Source organism: Buteo buteo, chromosome 4, assembly GCF_964188355.1.
Source record: "Buteo buteo chromosome 4, bButBut1.hap1.1, whole genome shotgun sequence".
NCBI classification, from domain to species: Eukaryota; Metazoa; Chordata; class Aves; order Accipitriformes; family Accipitridae; genus Buteo; species Buteo buteo.
In genome coordinates, this window is record NC_134174.1 from 51,756,853 (window position 1) to 51,772,665 (window position 15,813).

At 54.8% G+C, this 15,813-nt stretch overlaps 2 protein-coding genes across 2 annotated transcripts; both read right to left on the reverse strand.

Annotated features, from left to right (window-relative positions):
* Positions 1-1,460: 1,460 nt before the first annotated feature.
* CYP26A1 (cytochrome P450 family 26 subfamily A member 1) lies at positions 1,461-4,631 on the reverse strand. Its single transcript, XM_075026938.1, has 7 exons — positions 4,317-4,631; positions 3,902-4,126; positions 3,502-3,789; positions 3,232-3,381; positions 2,767-2,901; positions 2,401-2,553; positions 1,461-2,209 (listed from the first exon to the last, which is right to left on the reverse strand). Exons 1-7 carry the CDS (start codon positions 4,503-4,505, stop codon positions 1,868-1,870), a joined length of 1,482 nt encoding a protein of 493 aa, XP_074883039.1. The 5' UTR covers positions 4,506-4,631; the 3' UTR covers positions 1,461-1,867.
* Positions 4,632-8,138: 3,507 nt separating this feature from the next.
* On the reverse strand, positions 8,139-15,813 carry CYP26C1 (cytochrome P450 family 26 subfamily C member 1). Its single transcript, XM_075026939.1, has 6 exons — positions 15,622-15,813; positions 15,321-15,545; positions 14,916-15,191; positions 13,114-13,269; positions 9,063-9,569; positions 8,139-8,776 (listed from the first exon to the last, which is right to left on the reverse strand). The coding sequence occupies exons 1-6, from the start codon at positions 15,811-15,813 to the stop codon at positions 8,414-8,416; spliced, it is 1,719 nt and encodes a 572-aa protein (XP_074883040.1). The 3' UTR covers positions 8,139-8,413.

Sequence of the window (15,813 nt, forward strand, 5' to 3'; positions counted from 1 at the left end):
TGTTAAGGAAGAAAATGTTAACAAGGGATACCAAGACAAGAGTCTTGCTGTTCTCCAGACTTCATATCACCTCCAAATCAGGATCAGGGTTTGCAATTTTCCACTACTACATGGGTAATAAAGGGGTCTTAAAGGTGGATTATTCATCAAATCCCTGAAAAACAAAATGTTACAAGAGGTTTGCATAGCAAAAATTATTTAATATTTTAAACACTTAAAGAAGACTCAGGCACAATCTAAAAAGAGTATCTTTTGTATTTTAAGACTACAAAAAATTGAATATGTAAAAGTCTTGGTAGTCACACTCATATGTAGGTTGTATGTAAGGTCTTACATTAGAAGCTTATGTATTTAAAATGCTAGCTGGAAACAGATCAAATGTATTATAGAAACACTCCTAAAAAAAATAAAAATCCAAACCCTAGATGCTATTAAACACCTGCAGTGATTTTGAGCAACTTAACTCCATCCTTAATTTTGACCTTGGGAGAACATAATGAAAAAGTGACTGTTTTCCAGAAGCAAACAAAAAATTAAATTAGTCTATATGGCGCTATAAGTATCCGTGACACTGAATTACATTGGTTTACTTTGTAGATGTTTATAGAGCCAGCCTATGTTGTTTGACTTTTGAGGGAAGACTAATAGGTATAGTAATGGCGGGGAGGGGGGGAGCACAAAAAACCTTATGGTTAAGCCAAAACAGGGGTCATGCCTAGGGCATTTTATCTGCCCTGCTTACACACCCCCAGGGAATTGCATCTCAACAGTTGATTCCCTGTTAATCAATTCACATTAGTGCCTGCCTTTTAGTTTTCACTTTGCTGAATTCCAGAAAAGAAGTTTGTAAACCAAATGCATGATCTTTCTCTGACCTAGTAAGAGCTGTTGCATTTCAAGAAGAAATCAGCAGATTTTCTAAGAGATACCTTCATAAGTAAAGATTCCTTGCCAGCAGACTCAACACCGAACAAGATCCAGTGGTCTGTTTAAACAGGTCAGCAGTAACATGGGAGGAGAGGACATTTCTGGAATTTTTTTTTTTCTCAACCTATTTTCTCCAGCTACAGAGAAAGACTCATGTTACACATTATTCTTCTGTTTCCCCTTACTTTCTTATTTATATGGCTCAAGATTATGTGCTTGATAGGGAGAGCTGGAGCAGTTGCTATCACTCCATACTGTTTTCAGTGACCATGCATGTTTTTGCACTGCTATTGCCACTTACAGGCTAAAACTTAAAACAATTTACTATTCACAAGTGAGAACCACATTGGGGGTGGGAGACAGGGGAGAGTTATGAGCATAGAAATAGCAAATAGCTCATTTACAAAAGCAGATCTGACTTTACGACCAAACCCTTTAGACCCACTGGTTAAGCTGCTCTCTAGCATACACGCAGATCTTCATACAGAGGATCATAAAAAATAAACTTTATTATCAAACTTAAAATTCACACATTAAACATAAGATCTAGACACAAATAATACTGAAAACATTCTTAAACAATAACCATTTTCGGTAATTAGGACAAGTAGCTAGTTACCATTGTTGCCTTTAAGAATATTTCTTAATACATAAACCATTGTGAAATGTCTTCAAATGCTTAGCTGGCCAGTTTTCAGTAAGATTTTTAAATAGGGGAAAACTTATTTCTATAGAAATAACATTATCTAATTATGAATCAGAGACCCATAATTGTAGTGCTTGGGGAAAAATATCATAGCCTTTTGAAATATTTAGAAGACATAAATAACTATTGTAGATTTACAAGTTTAAATATTTAAAGGCCTTCATTACTATAAAAAGTTACTATGTACATATTAGATGCTATATAGAAATCCAGCCGGAGGCAAGCGTTGAGCTCTCAGATTTGGCCGCTGAAACCTATGAATTTGGTAGGCAGATTGTCCACAGGGTACACTATGGGGCCCGTTTTCATTGTAGGAGGTCCATTCAGCAGCTGCCAGTCACAGCTCCGAGCCAACTCCACTGTAAATATTTTTAGAAGGACTTTTGCAAACTCTTTGCCCACGCAGCTCCTCAAGCCCCCACCGAAAGGAATGAAACTGAACCTAGAGGAATCCTCTGGAGATGGAGACATGAAGCGATCTGGGTTGAATTCATCCTTATTGGTGAAGAGGTCTGCCACATCGTGGGTATCACAGATACTGTAAATAACGTTCCAGCCTTTAGGGATCTGGTAACCCTATCAAAAGAAGAGAAAGGAGACATGAAGCACCTTGCTGTCTTAAATGAGGTGAAGTGTCAGCACAGGACACGTGGGTGCACCCCACCTCCCCTCCTGGCTTCCTGCAGGTCACTCTAAGGCAGACAGGCTACACGAACGCGGTAGCGCTTTGCGGCTGCTCTGAGGAGCTGAGCCCAAGCCCCGCTTACATTTAGCTCAAGGGTCTTGAGCGCAATTCGAAATCCTCCAGGAACAGGCGGGCTCAGCCTGAGGGTCTCTTTGATGACACAGCCCGTGTACTTCAGCTGCTCCAAGACCTCCATGTCCAGCTGCTTCTCTTGGTTGGGACTGCACAGTAACCCCTAGAAAGGAAGAGGCTGTCATGACATTCACGGAGCAGGCAGCCAGGGCTCCTGGCACTGCAAAGCAGCCACCCCTCAGTGAGCGGTGTTTTCGTGCCACCCCCTAAAAGTAGGGCACCACCTGGGTTGAGGGGAGCCCTGTCTGGGACACCTCTCCTGGAGGTACCTTCCCAATGCCCCCTCCTGTGGAATGGCTCTGGGGAAGACACACACCTTCACCTGCAGCTCTTTCCTCACTTTCTGCAGGACGTCGTGGTGGAGCCCTAGGAAGGCTATCAGCGACGTGGCAGCACTAGCAGTGGTTTCATGGCCCCCAAACAGCAGCTCTGTGGCAGACTCCTTCAGCTCCTTACAGAGAGGACAGAGGAGGGATAAAACAGGTCTTGAACACAGTATCTCCGCCAGGCCCACTCTGCCACCACAACGCTGTGCATTGCTGCCAGACTGGGGCAGACACCCAGGGGCCAGGACGGGGGTGGTGCTTGTGCTCCCTGCGGACACGGCTCCGCGTCCAACGGCCTGGTTACGGTCTCTGCACCCCAGTGCACTACACAAGCTGGTTTATTTCAGGGGGAGAGGGAGCACCTCCTGCTCTCTCCTTTTGGCCCCAGAAAGATAAGTGTGCTGCTGACAGAGGCACTAGGGGAAAGGGATGGATCTGGCCCTGGGGAACCTCACCTGCATGTTGAGCTGCTCCCCGTTGCCCTGTGTGTGCTCCATCAGCAGCTGCAACGCATCCTTGTAGCCGCCCTCGGGCTCCTTGCGGGCCATCTTGGCACGGATGTTCTCCTCGATCTTGGCGTGGATGATGTTGCGCGCCCGCAAGCCCTGACCGAGCAGCAGGGAGAGCACTGTGGGACTTGGGCCGTACTGCCCTCCCTCCCCTCCGTTCCCTGCTGCCCTGGCTGCAGGGGCTCCCCTCTCCTGCCTGCCTGCCGGGAGCCTTACCCGGTAGAGCCCGCTGAAGGGCACGTCGATGGGGAGGGAGAAGAGGTTGCGGATCATCTCCTCGAAAGCCTCCACCAGCTGCTGCTCGCCGTCGGGGCTGGCCTGGCGGGGCTGGAAGCCCAGCAGGATCCTCATGGCGATGCGGAACATGAGGCGCTTCACCTCGGGGTACACCAGCAGGCAGGGCCCGGCGGCCCCCAGCCACCGGGCCAGGCAGGCGCTCACCTCCTCCTGGATGACGGGCACGTAGTGCTGCAGGGCGTCCCGGGAGAAGGCCCGCATGATCACCTGCCCGGGGGGGGACGAGGGGGAGGAGGAGGAGGAGGAGGATGGGGACACGGGCTCAGCCGCCGCGCCCGGGGCGGCCGCCCCCGCTCCCCGCCCGCCGCCGGGGCCGTACCTTTTTGCGGTGCTTGTGCTGCCCGTTGTGGAGGTTGGAGAGGCAGCCCGAGCCCAGGATGGTGCGCACCGAGGCGGGCCACTGCACGGAGACGAGCCGGTGCTCGCCCAGCAGGATGTGCCGCACGTTCTCGGCGCCCATCACCCGCACCGTGGGCCGCCCGAAGAGGTGAGTCTTGTAGATGAAGCCGTATTTCCTGCGCTTCATTTGCAGGAATTTCCGCCTCTGGGCAGGGCAGGGGAGGGGAGGAAACAGTGAAATAAGTCTCGAAAAGGAGGAGAGGAAGGGGCAGGGAGAGCAGCTCCTTCCCACCTAGGCACGGGAGCCCGGCGGAGCTGCCGCTCGTCCCCCGCCCCTGCAGCCAGAGGAGGAGCCGGGGCGCTTCTCCGCTCCCCGCGGCATCGCCTCGCCTTACCTGCAGCACCATCTGCAGCGTCTCCCCGAAGAAGGGGAGCCCCATGGTGCCCGGGGGCAGCGGGAGCGGGCAGCTGGGGTCGCGGCCGCTCACGCAGTACAGGTCCCAGAGCTTGACAGCGGCCAGAAAGAGTAGCAGGGGCAGCAGGAAGGTGCACAGGGCGCTGGCGACCAGGGCGGAGAAGCCCATGGCTGGGGAACGAGTCCAGCCCGGACCCCCGGGAGCTCCGAGTGCGCGGGCCGAGCTCGCCGCGGGCCGCCTTTTATAGCCTTCCCAGGTTGCTGCCCACCCTACCTTGGTCCGATAAATTAGTTCACCCAAAGTTCATCTTTAATTGCGGATTGCGGCCTGGCTCCTCCCCCCGAAATCTTTAACTATTTGCTTTGCGCGGCACATCCTGCCCGCCGCAGACAGCCGCCGGGGAAGGAAAGGTGCTGCCGGGCGCGGCGGCAGCGGCGGCTCCGGGCTCGCTCCCCGCTCGCTCCCCGCTGCACCGCGCTCAGCCAGCGGGCCGCGGGACGCCGCCGACAGCTGACAGCCGGGGGCCGGCCGCCTCCTCGGATTTATCGCCGATGTTCGTTAGAGACCAGCAAGTTGCGCCGAGAAGCGTCCCGTGCCAGCACCCGGGGGCCCGGCTGCCCGGAGGCGCCCACCCCCGGGGCCGCTCCCCGGCCGGTACCGGTACCGGTGCGCTCTGCGAGCTGCCGAGCTCCTCCGCCCGCCCGCTGCCGTCGCCGGCCGGGAACGGCGAGCCAGCGGCCGGAGCCGGGAGAAGCCGGGCCGGTGCTGGGGGGCGCCCGGACGGGGCGGGCGCTCCCCCGTGCTGGGGGCGTCCCGGTGGCCCGCCGGGCAGAGCTGCAGCTGGTGCCGCCGCATCGGCGGAGGAGCCTCCGCTGTCCTCTGGTTCACCTCGAAAGGCCCGGCTTGTATTTCTGCCGGCCGCGTAGGAAGGAGCCGCGGGCAGCAGTCCGTCTCAGCCTCCCGATGCAGGTTCAAGCGCGGGTCACCGAGGGAAAGGGAGGTGAGCGCGGAAAGGAAACACCAAACCCGCCGTGCCCCGTTCCCCTCCCCGGGATCCGCTGCCCGCCCTCGCCTGGGGCTCGCCGGCAGCCCGGGGCCGTCGGGGCCGCCGCGCCCGGGCAGAGACGCTCGGCACCGGGCAGGCACCCCGCCGGCGGCCGCGGTTCGCGGAGGGGCTGCCTCCCGGAGCCGGCGGGCAGGCACCGGGGGTTGCTCGCCGGAAAAGAGCGGCGGGGCCGCGGGCAGGCTGCGCTCGCTGGGGCTGCCTCCGGGTCCCGGCGCAGGAGCCGCCGTCCGGGGGACGCGGCCGCTGCGGAAGGGGCGCCGGCGCGGACGGCGGCTGCGGGGCCGCGGAGGGAGGGACGGGACCGCGGAGCGCTCCGCCGGGCGCGGCTGCTACCAATAAACTATCGTGCTCGGTTTTTTTCCCCCTTTTTCTTTCCGTTTTTTTCCTTTTGCGTCCCTGTTACTTTTGCTTTCTCGCTCCCGGACAAGCGCAATAAACGCTGGAAGTTGTGTGTGTGTTTGTGTAGGGGAGGGGGAGATGTCACTTTTAATTACTATTTTTCTGGCAATCAACGCGTCACACGGGACCCTCCCTCCTCTTGCGATGCCTCGCGGGAGCGGGGCTGCCCGCCTCCGCAGCCCCGTGCCCAAGAGGGACCCCCCGGGGGTGTGGGGGTACTTGCTCGCCCCCGGAGGCGCGCAGCCCGTCGGGGTACGGCGCGGCTCCCGGCGCGGCTCCGCGGGGCCCGGCCGGCGCTGGCCCGGAGCGGCGGCCGCGCCCTGACCCGGCGCTCTCCCCTTGCCGGGCGCTGACCTGCTTGTGACCTACAACACGGACCGTGACATCTGCGTGAACCCGGCCGGCAACCGCGCCAAGTTCACTGTCTATCAAAATAACGAGATACGGTGGCCTGAGCACCGATAATTGCCACAGGAAGGCTTTATTATCTCCCCAGCTGTGTATTCCCCAGCCATCGGCTCGAAAAGAATCAAATGGTAAAGAGTGAAAGGGATAATTAAAAACATCTTGGAAGGGGGTCAAGAAATTAACAGCCTAATATGAACAAACTTTGATTACAAGTAACAATTATTACACTTCATTTGTAAATGCTCGTGTTTATCTGCAAACAAAATCAGTTTCCAGTTTTTTTTTGTTTTTTTTTTTTTAACTAGATTCATGTTACATTTTTCAGCGGGTGGCTACAGGGCTCGTTAGTGCTCGGGGTAATTTTTATGCGGGCTGCTGGAGGATCCCCGTCCCTTCCATACCCGGTGCTGGGCACTTGCAGACCCAGCCCTGCCCACAGCCCTGCCCACGGTGGGAGCCTGCATCGCCTGTGGGTCACAGCCACGCCAGCAGCTCTTGCTAATTAAAGTTAGTCATTGCCACTCTTGCAGCCACCGCCTACTGATTTCACCTCTGATAGCCAGAAAGATTCACCTTTCAGGACAAGGTCAGGAGGGGCAGAGGCTCTGGTTCACTACAGGGTCGGCCTGCCAACGGCACTTAACTCAGCCCAGCAGTTCAACCTCTTCCAGATTTGACCTGTTGCATTTGGGAGCCACATTTCTGCCCCAGGTAGCGTTGTCCTCGCTGCGCAGCCCTCTGACAGCTAACGGCAGTGCATGCCCGGCTGCGGTGCCCCAGCGTGGATGTGCAAGGGGGACTGGCCAGGACGAGGTCATCTGTAACCTGGCATTGAAGCAGGATGATGACAGAGGTTCAGGGGACAGGGGAGCTCCCCCGAGCCTTTCCAAAGAGACTCTGTCCTCACGCCACATATCTGGCCTCGCAGGTCAGGCTGCTGCTGGTTCTTCATGCAGAGCACACCGTGCCACCAGGCCCAGGATGCACTGGAAGGACAAGGCAGATGGTTTCCCCCACTGCCTCTGTGCAGGACACCTGATGGTGGAGAGCAGAGGGGAAGCTGAAAGGAGTTTATAAACACATTGCAGTGGAGCAAGGACCTGGGCCCAGCTCTGTTCTCAGTGCACGAGCAACAGGACTCACTTCATTTTACATGGGAGAGAAATACCCCGTGTCTCAGTGAGGCTCAAAAGCCACCTAAAAAAGGTGCCCTCAGCACCCAGGCTTAGTCCCAGGTACCACCCCCTAGATGGACCCACAGAGCTGCTGTCCTGGCATTTTCCCTGGCAGAGCTAGGCTCCGGGAGGTGACATGGTCAGTCTGGCCAGCCAGCCACCATGGGGCCTGGGTCATCTTGCAAATGCTCCCTCTGCGATGTGAACAGCATCATCAGGAACAGGGGACTTTCTACCACAAATCAGACATATTCAGGAATGTCTGTTTTGCAAATGTTTATTCCCCAAAGCCCCCTCACTCCAATCCCTCTGTCAGGCTGTGGCTGGGGAGTGCATCCTGCAGAGAGCCCGGAGAGGGGCTTCATGGCAGACCCCGAGCAGCAGCATGGTGCTCAGGCACAACATACACAGCTACTACTACTGGGTGAATGAGACATGTCCTCTTTGTGCCAGCTCTAATGGGAAGTGCAGGAATGAGATTAAATATTTACAATAAAAACCACCTTGCACCCTATTATTCTAGCTACAGCTGACGCCATGGCTTGGGCAGCCCTGGCCTGTGTTTTCCTGCAGAACCTCCCCATCTTCCCTCTTTACATCTAAAAAGCTACAGTGTGCAGGATGTCTGTCCTGCCTCTCCTATAACACACCCACAGGAGATAACCCTGGGACAGAAAAGCTCTGGGAGCCTTAGCTGTGGGGCTGGGAGTTTTGCTCCCCATCCCTGGTGGCTGGCGACCTGTGTGGGGCAGAGGCTGGCTAAGCCCCCATGGGGGATGCTCTCTGTCAGCAGCTTCAGCGGGTTTTGCCCCGGGGTGGGGCTGAGGCTCACCCCAATGCTCAGGAGCAGGACTCTGCAGGACCCTCCCTACCGGCTTGCAGACCCGGAGGGGAAATATAAGAAGACCTTTGGGGTTTTGTTCTGCAGTGACCCAGTGTCATACCCAGCCTGGGGCAGCAGAAACCTGCCCCCGGCAGCCGTGGAGGGGCATCGACGCCAGGGCTGAGGGGGGCAGCGTACCCCTGGCTCAGGCTTCGCTGCCGTGGCCGGGCTGCAAGGGGTGGAAGTAGAGCTGCAGCCCGTCGTCGACAGGGTGCACGATGGGCACGGTCTGCATGGCCGGGTAGCCAGGGGTGGCCAGCTCCCAGCGGGCCGTGCTGACCAGCTCGATGGCCAGCAGCTTGAGGATGGCCTGTGCCAGCTCCTTGCCGATGCAGCTCCGTGCCCCACCGCCGAAGGGGATGTAGTGGAAGCGGCCTGCGGCCTCCATCCGGGTGGTGCTGAAGCGGTCTGGGTCGAAGCCGCCGGGAGGGCTCTGGTAGACGGCGGCTGTCTCATGCGTGTCACGAATGCTGTACATGACGCTCCAGCCTTTGGGGATCTGGTAGCCCTGGGCAGGGGAGAGAAGAGGGGAGGAGAGGAGCATTTACACACTTGTGCAGCCGGCTGTGCTAGTGGAGGGTGAGCAGAGGGTGCCTGGGGACAGCCCCACCACATCACCCATCTGCTCCACAGCTCCTTTTCTCCCCAGCCCAGCTGGGACCCACAGAGGTTGCTGGGTGCCACCTTCCCCTGAGCTACACTGCCAAGCACCACCACTGGGCCGGACGCAGGGTGCTTGCAGGCAGTGGCAGGCAGCAGCTCCCTAGCAGCCCATCGGCGTGCAAGGCACTTACGTCCAGCTCAAAAGTCTGCAGTGCCGTCCTGTAGCCTCCGGAGACGGGCGGCAGCACCCGCAGCACCTCCTTAATCACACAGTCCAGGTAGCGCAGGCGGCTCAGCTTCTCCAGGCTGATGTCCAAGGGGCAGCGACAGCTCTGCCCTGACGGCGCCCGAAGCTGGGGGCCAGCGCAAGGACCGCTCTGGGGGAGGGTGGGCTCTGGCAGGGTGTGGGGCTGGGGGGAACCTTCCTCCGTTGGGCACAGAGGCTGGCTCTGGTCCTCGTGAGCATCTTTGGCCGTAGGGCGGAGAAGTGGTTTCTCACTGTCCCTGCTCTGGGCAGTCAGGGTGTCTGGGCAGGGTCCCACAGGGCAGTGCTCACACTGCTGGTACAGCTCGTGGGACGTTAGCTCCTGCCTTATTTTTTCAATCACTGAGGGGTGCTTCAGTAGTAGGAGGATCAGAGAAGTGCTGGCACTAGCCGTGGTGAAAAAAGCAGCAAATATGAGCTCAATCGCTGACTCCTGAGAGAGGAAGGAAGGTGACAAGTTTGAATGCCATTTTAAACTGGTTGTGATTCAGACTGTTCTCACCTTTTGCAGGTTTCGTCTCTGTGCAGAGGGTCCTGCCCCCCCACCCCCGCTCTCCACAAACCTGCACCTACCCTGGGTTGGCAGGGACCAAAACAAGACACCTTGTTCTTCCATTTCTGTACAAACGGGACATCCACTTGCCAACTAACTGATGCAGAAACATAACTGAGATGAGTACGCATCACCTCCGATCCAGCTCTTCTGAGCTTTCCTCCCCCAAATTACAAATTTCAAAGAAGCATTTTAACGTGCATTTTAGCATACTGAATGAATTCATTTCAAGCATTACACTTTTTACCTTCATCTGCCAATTCTCCTTTGCACCCAGCTTTTACCTTTTTGCACAGCCAGTGGTTATGAGTCTATGTGTTTATGCATAAATCCTAGATGTGCTGGCACCTAAAATGGGTTGCATTTGATCCATCTCCAGTTATAATTGACCGTTTGCTTGTCTGGGAGGGGACTCAAACCAACACAGTTGAAAAGAGAAAGACCTTCCTGCTATAGCAGGTCAGCCCGTGAGGTGCCATAGCTGGCAGGGAGCTCTCCTGCAGGGATGCACACACCAAGCAACAGATTTGCTCGCTTTTCAAGCTTTACAGCCTGAAGCACAGCAGTGTTCCTGACAACTCCGTAGCAGATGTGTCCGTAACAGGTTAGGAGGTTAACCAGCTCAGACGGACCACAGCACGGTCAAATCCGTAATACGTGCCTTGTCCCAGCTCACGGATCCCCACACAGCCTCCCAGTCTTGCCGGGACTGTCTGCAGGGTCTATATGGCACAGCACATGTCAGGTTGCTGTGGGCTGTTTGCAGCACCCTGTGACCAGCTTTTGGCAATTGTTTTCCAAAAGTTAAGGGTTGCCTGGAGCTGGGTCATGGTATGTCACATCTCTGACAGCCAACAAAATGCTCAAACTTACAGCACCACCTGAAGGTGCCAGCGGCTCCCTGGGCTGGGAGCGCTGAGGCCAGATCCAAAAGCCATGGAAGAAGCTCAAGGGAGGAGCACAGGGACCTGCCACCCGGGGAGGTGCTGGGACCTGGCTGGCACTATCGAGCACTAATCGCTCCAGCGAAGGGGCAAAGCGGAGCAAAATCCCCAGGGAAACAGACCAGTTTCCTTTCACACAGCTATGTGTCTGGATTTAAAATTGTTCTGACACAACTGGTTTCTGGAGAGGTGAAGCCAAAAACACAGGGAAGGACACCTGAAGCCTGAAGGTACCTGGACCCAAGTCTGGTAAGGTCAAGGGTAATGTAACAAAGATTTCTCTTTGCTACCGTCCCCAGCGCCATATATTGACTGGACTAGAGGCTTTTGCCAAAGTGCAGCTCTCAAGGGCATCTTTCAGATGAAATAAAACCTCTGAAATAACAGATCCCTGTCGACCCCTATCGTACCTCCTGCAGGCGTTAGCAGGAATTTTTACATTCACAAGATAGCAGGCCCAGATGAAAAGAAATCTCTCAGTTCTACCATTTGCAACTAAAACCCAACATTTCAATACAAAGTGAGGAATTTAGGGCAGGCTCTGTGATTTGAAATAACAGCCTTTATGACTCCCTGCATCAACCTCTGACAGTGCTGCTGCATAAGCTGTGACACCGAGCTGCTGACTTTCCCTCCCTGCTTTTACAAGGCCAACATAACTGGTGACTGGGAGGCAGCATCTTCCCACAGCTTCACCAGTATTGTCCCTGTACTACAGCCTGACTCCCCATCCTGGGAGGCAGAACTGGTGGCGTTACAGTTCCACCTGTCCAGCCAGAGACAGCACTATTATATAGAAAGTTGTTGTTTTTTTTTAAATCCTTCCAAGGATTTACTGTTTTAAAACAGTACTTTTGGCAAAGTGATATCTTTTTAACAACGTTTACACTTCAAGGGTCCTGCTGAGTTCATGCCAGCAGTGCAAATCACAGTGTATTTAGGAAAATTTCTGGGAAAATGGTCCTTCAAAATTGTTTGAATAAAAAACAAATTAGTAACTAGTGTGTGCCAGTGTTTGGAGTGTCTCTCAAAGCCAGATATATCCAAAACTCTGAGAGAGCTTTGGACTTTTTATGAGAGCTCTACTACTGTTTTATTAGAGTGGAGAATATCGGCATAATTGCAAGCATAGGCAGTTTGGTTTGCAAGTCATTTTGTTAAATACAGACAAGGTAGAAATGTTCTAACTGTAAAGGTACAGGACAGCATAGGAATATACTATCATTTGAATCAGCTAGCCTGAGGTCACTGCCCCATCACTCCGTGTTACATTTAACATCCCCTTATTCCTACTGTTAGTGTCTATTTGTGGTCCAAGCCAGGGACACGATGAGAGATCATGTAATTGTTTGTGGGTAATATCCATGTGAATACTAACAGAGATTAATCAATCTTAATCAATCACATTTTGAATCTGGCAGTTATTTTTTAAAACATAATGATAATAAAAAAACATTCTATTAGAATAAATAATAAATATTTAGAATAAAATTACTTTAAGAATATATGCTAGTTTTAACTGCATCTAATAGTCACTGTAAAGTCTTTCAAATATTTTAGACTTAGACATTACACTTTTACAAAATATTTATAAAACATTAGTCTTTAGATAGTTTTCCTTACATACCTAAATAAACGGTAAAACTATGTATGTTCAATACTTTCAAACTATATTCAGCTGCTGAAGCCATGCAAAACTGCTTCAAAACTTGTTATAGAAATGCAGTGCCATCTGTCATCCACTGACACCAAGTGACCTGGAGCTACGAATGATGCAGTACCAATGACAATTTTTTCCCAAGATCTTTGGCAAAATACTCTTCACATTCAGTTGGTAGTTTTGGCTCAGTGAGGACTACTGGGTTCATCCCTAAGTCACAGTAATGCATCATGTTGCAACATAGCAATCCGCAAGCTAGATGATCTAATTAATGATGAGGTGATAGGGAATGACCCGGAGTCCGTCATTCCATCCCTGGACCCTTTTTGACATATTGCCTCAGAGACTTCTGGGCTCACAGCCCTGAGGACATGATCTACACGCCGTGCCATGCTAGATGCTGGAGGAGGTTTGAGGAGCACACAACAAGCTCTAAATATTTCCAAGATCGTACCTTGGAGGTTACTGAGTGCACACTGACGTACAAAGCCTTGGCAAAGCCACATAACCCTAAGAGCACCCTAAGTCAGGCTGAAGCCCGGTGGCCATGAAGAGGAAAGGTAGAAGAGGCGTTTATTCCCATTTTAAATACCAGCTCTCTTCTAATGCCAAGAGACACAATCCTACGAGAGCATATGAGCAGGCTGAGTCCAGGCATTCTCGCTTGCGCTGGAGATAGTGACCTCAGAGTTGGTAAGAGGAGGGCAGGAGCCAGCAGCTGGTGATGTGTCCCCACACAACCCTCCTCCTGCCCCTCAGCCCAGGTCTCTCAAACAGCCACCAGGTCAGAAGGGACACTGCAAGGGAGGGTTCGCCTTACCTTTAGCTCCTGCATGGTGAATTCTTTGCCGTGCTCCTTGGCACTGTTTATTATGAAATCCAGAGCATCGCTGTGATCTTCGGGGTTGTTTCTCTGCAGTTTTTCCTGTATAGCCTTCTCCATAAACTCATGTAGCATGTCCCGTGCTTTGATTCCCTGCGGGAGGCAGACACAGTTCAGGAGAGCCTTAGGAACCGTCCCCCTCACCAGAGAGACCGGGGGACCCTAAGTGTGGCAATCCTTAATCCCAGGATCTGTAACAGCAAGAACTGTTTAATCTGTTGCCCAGCCCCAGAGCCTTGCAAGAGGCAGCAGTTTGGGGAGAACTGCTGCAAATTCAGTTGCCTTGCTGTTGTGAATCAAATATAACAAGTCCCAAGAAACACTCTGAGAGGAAAAGACAGCAGTAAACCCACGGTACCGAGTCCAGAGGCGTCTGCGCCGAACAAACCCAAGGTCTTGTCAGGTCCAAAAGAAGCTTGTCCAAAGGGACAAGAAGGGGTAACTTAATAAAACTGAGTCCGAAGCAAGGAACATCTGAGACAGGAACAAATGAGTGGCTTTACCAGAGTATATTGGATAAAGGCACGTGAAGCGCGCCAAGCTCATCTCCAGTTGTGTTGCACTCCTGTGCAGCGAAATGTTTAGGAAGATGTCAGTGAGTCAAGTGATCAGCAATTTCTTTGCAAAGTGGGGATGGATGGAGTCACAGAGTGTGTGGCTGTGTAGCAGGATGCCTCCTGCAAAAGTCAGAAGGACCAAAGATTTGGGATGAAAAATAGCCATGACCAGATGTTGGGAAGAAGATACAAAGGCTGGGAGTTGAGGTGGAAAGGACTGGACAAAGGAAACAGGACAGCGAGCAAGGGGAAGGACAAGGGGACCTAAATGCCAGTTGAAGAGGTTGGTTTGGGGCCAGACAGGCTGTGGCTGACCTGGGAGAAGGCAGGGAGGGATAGGATGGGGGGTGAAACCTCGCACTGGTGACAACCTGCAATGGGGAACTGGACAAGGAAAACAAGAGCTTTGAACTGGTGAAGAGCAGCAGGGAGGCTGGGGGAGAACTGGCACCAGATGGGTAAGATGATCCGGTGGGGCAGAGCTCACAGGGGAACTAAGAGATCGGGCAAGCCCCGGCTAAAAGGGGCAGGAGACTTGAGCTGTGGTAAGGGTGGAGAACCCAAAGCCAGAGGAGGTAACACAGACTGAAATGGGAGGGGAGGGGTGGGACGCAGGATCGACACCTAGAGCCGGAGTGTGGGGAGGCAGGCAAAGAGGGTCAGGACAGCAGGGAAGAAACTGCGGGTTGAAAGAAGCTGTCTCTCTGCTGCTGAGGGACAAGGGACCAAAGTAAGTGGGTCTCGAAGTCCTTGGCCTGCCCTGAGGTGCACAGGGAGTGCTGACCTGAGGCGTGCTGTGCCCACCTGCTTTTGCGCTCATGCCCACGGACCCCTCTACCATGGGCTGACGTGAGTCCAGGCGGGATGAGATGGGACAGGACCAATGTGATGGACTAACCAGAGCCAACACAGGCAACATGCAGGGTGAGGGAGGAAAGGAGCCCCTCGCTGTACAATGAGCTGGAGCCAGCACAGGGAGGTGCTGGAAGCCAACGAGGGGCAGGTGAGAAGGGGAGACGGCTGGGGTGGGTAAGACACCAGGCCCTCAGACCCGTAACGGGGTGCTGCAGAAGTCCCGGCCCATCGGAAGTGCCCTTTGGCGGGCCTGGGGACGGGGGGGTCTGTGCTGCCAGGGCCCGGGCCCCTGCCTCCAGGCAGAGGGAGCGGGGCAGGCGGCAGTACCTTGCGCAGCCCGCTGAAGGGTATGTTGAGGGGCAGGGAGAAGAGGTTCTCCACCAGCTGTTCAAAAGTTTTGGCCAGGTCCTTGAACTGCTTTTCCTCCAGGCGGAGCCCCAGCAGAATCTGAGCTGCAATGCGGAAAGTTAAGGTTTTAGCGGAGGAATAAACTGCGATGGAGCCCGGCTCCATGCACCAGCCCCGCAGCTCCCAGCTCACAACCTTCTGGATCCGTGGCAGGTAGCTCTCCAGGGCGGCGCGGCTGAACACTCTGGCCAGGATCTAGGAGGAGAAGGGGGGGAACAGAGGCAGGCGGTTAAAGCGGGGGGCCCCACGTGCCACCGAGACCCAAGCCTGGGCAGGAGGTGCCGCCCGGGCTGCGCGTCCCGTCGGGGTGGCGGCGAGGCTCACCTTGCGGCGCTGGCGGTGCAGGTCACCGATGGAGCCGAGCAGGGTGTGGGAGCCCAGGATGATCTGGGTGCTCTGGGGCCACTGCGTGCTGACCAGCGTGTGCTCGCCCAGCAGGATCTTGCGGATGTTCTCGGCGCCCGTCACCCGCACCACCGGCCGGCCCAGGAGGTGGGTCTTGAACACGTTGCCGTACCTCTCCCGCCGGGAGCTGTGGAAGCGGGAGCCCTGCGGACGAGCCGAGGGTCAGCCCGGCGCTCCCGCCGGCCCCTTCCCTCCCCGTCGCCCTGCCCCTGCGCCTTACCTGGAGCAGCCAGTGCAGGGTCTCCCCGAAGAAAGGCCAGCCCATGGAGCCCCTGGGCAGGGGCAGGGCGCTGGCGCGGTCCCGGCTGAGGCTCCAGCGCAGCGCCCACAGGTGCCGGCACAGGGTGACCAGCAGCGCCAGGGCCAGCAGCGCCGGCGCCGCCGCTTCGGGCCAGGAGAGCCCCGCCGGCAT

Excerpts from the sequence above, each read along its gene's own strand:
- CYP26A1 (XM_075026938.1), bottom strand. The coding sequence starts at position 4,505 with ATGGGCTTCTCCGCCCTGGTCGCCAGCGCCCTGTGCACCTTCCTGCTG. Across the intron at positions 4,127-4,316 it reads CGCTGCAGATGGTGCTGCAG|AGGCGGAAATTCCTGCAAAT; the intron begins GTAAGGCGAGGC and ends TGCCCTGCCCAG. Across the intron at positions 3,382-3,501 it reads CCTTCAGCGGGCTCTACCGG|GGCTTGCGGGCGCGCAACAT; the intron begins GTAAGGCTCCCG and ends CTGCTCGGTCAG.
- CYP26C1 (XM_075026939.1), bottom strand. The coding sequence starts at position 15,813 with ATGCCGGCGGGGCTCTCCTGGCCCGAAGCGGCGGCGCCGGCGCTGCTG. Across the intron at positions 15,192-15,320 it reads TGCACCGCCAGCGCCGCAAG|ATCCTGGCCAGAGTGTTCAG; the intron begins GTGAGCCTCGCC and ends TTCTCCTCCTAG. Across the intron at positions 13,270-14,915 it reads CCTTCAGCGGGCTGCGCAAG|GGAATCAAAGCACGGGACAT; the intron begins GTACTGCCGCCT and ends TGCCTCCCGCAG.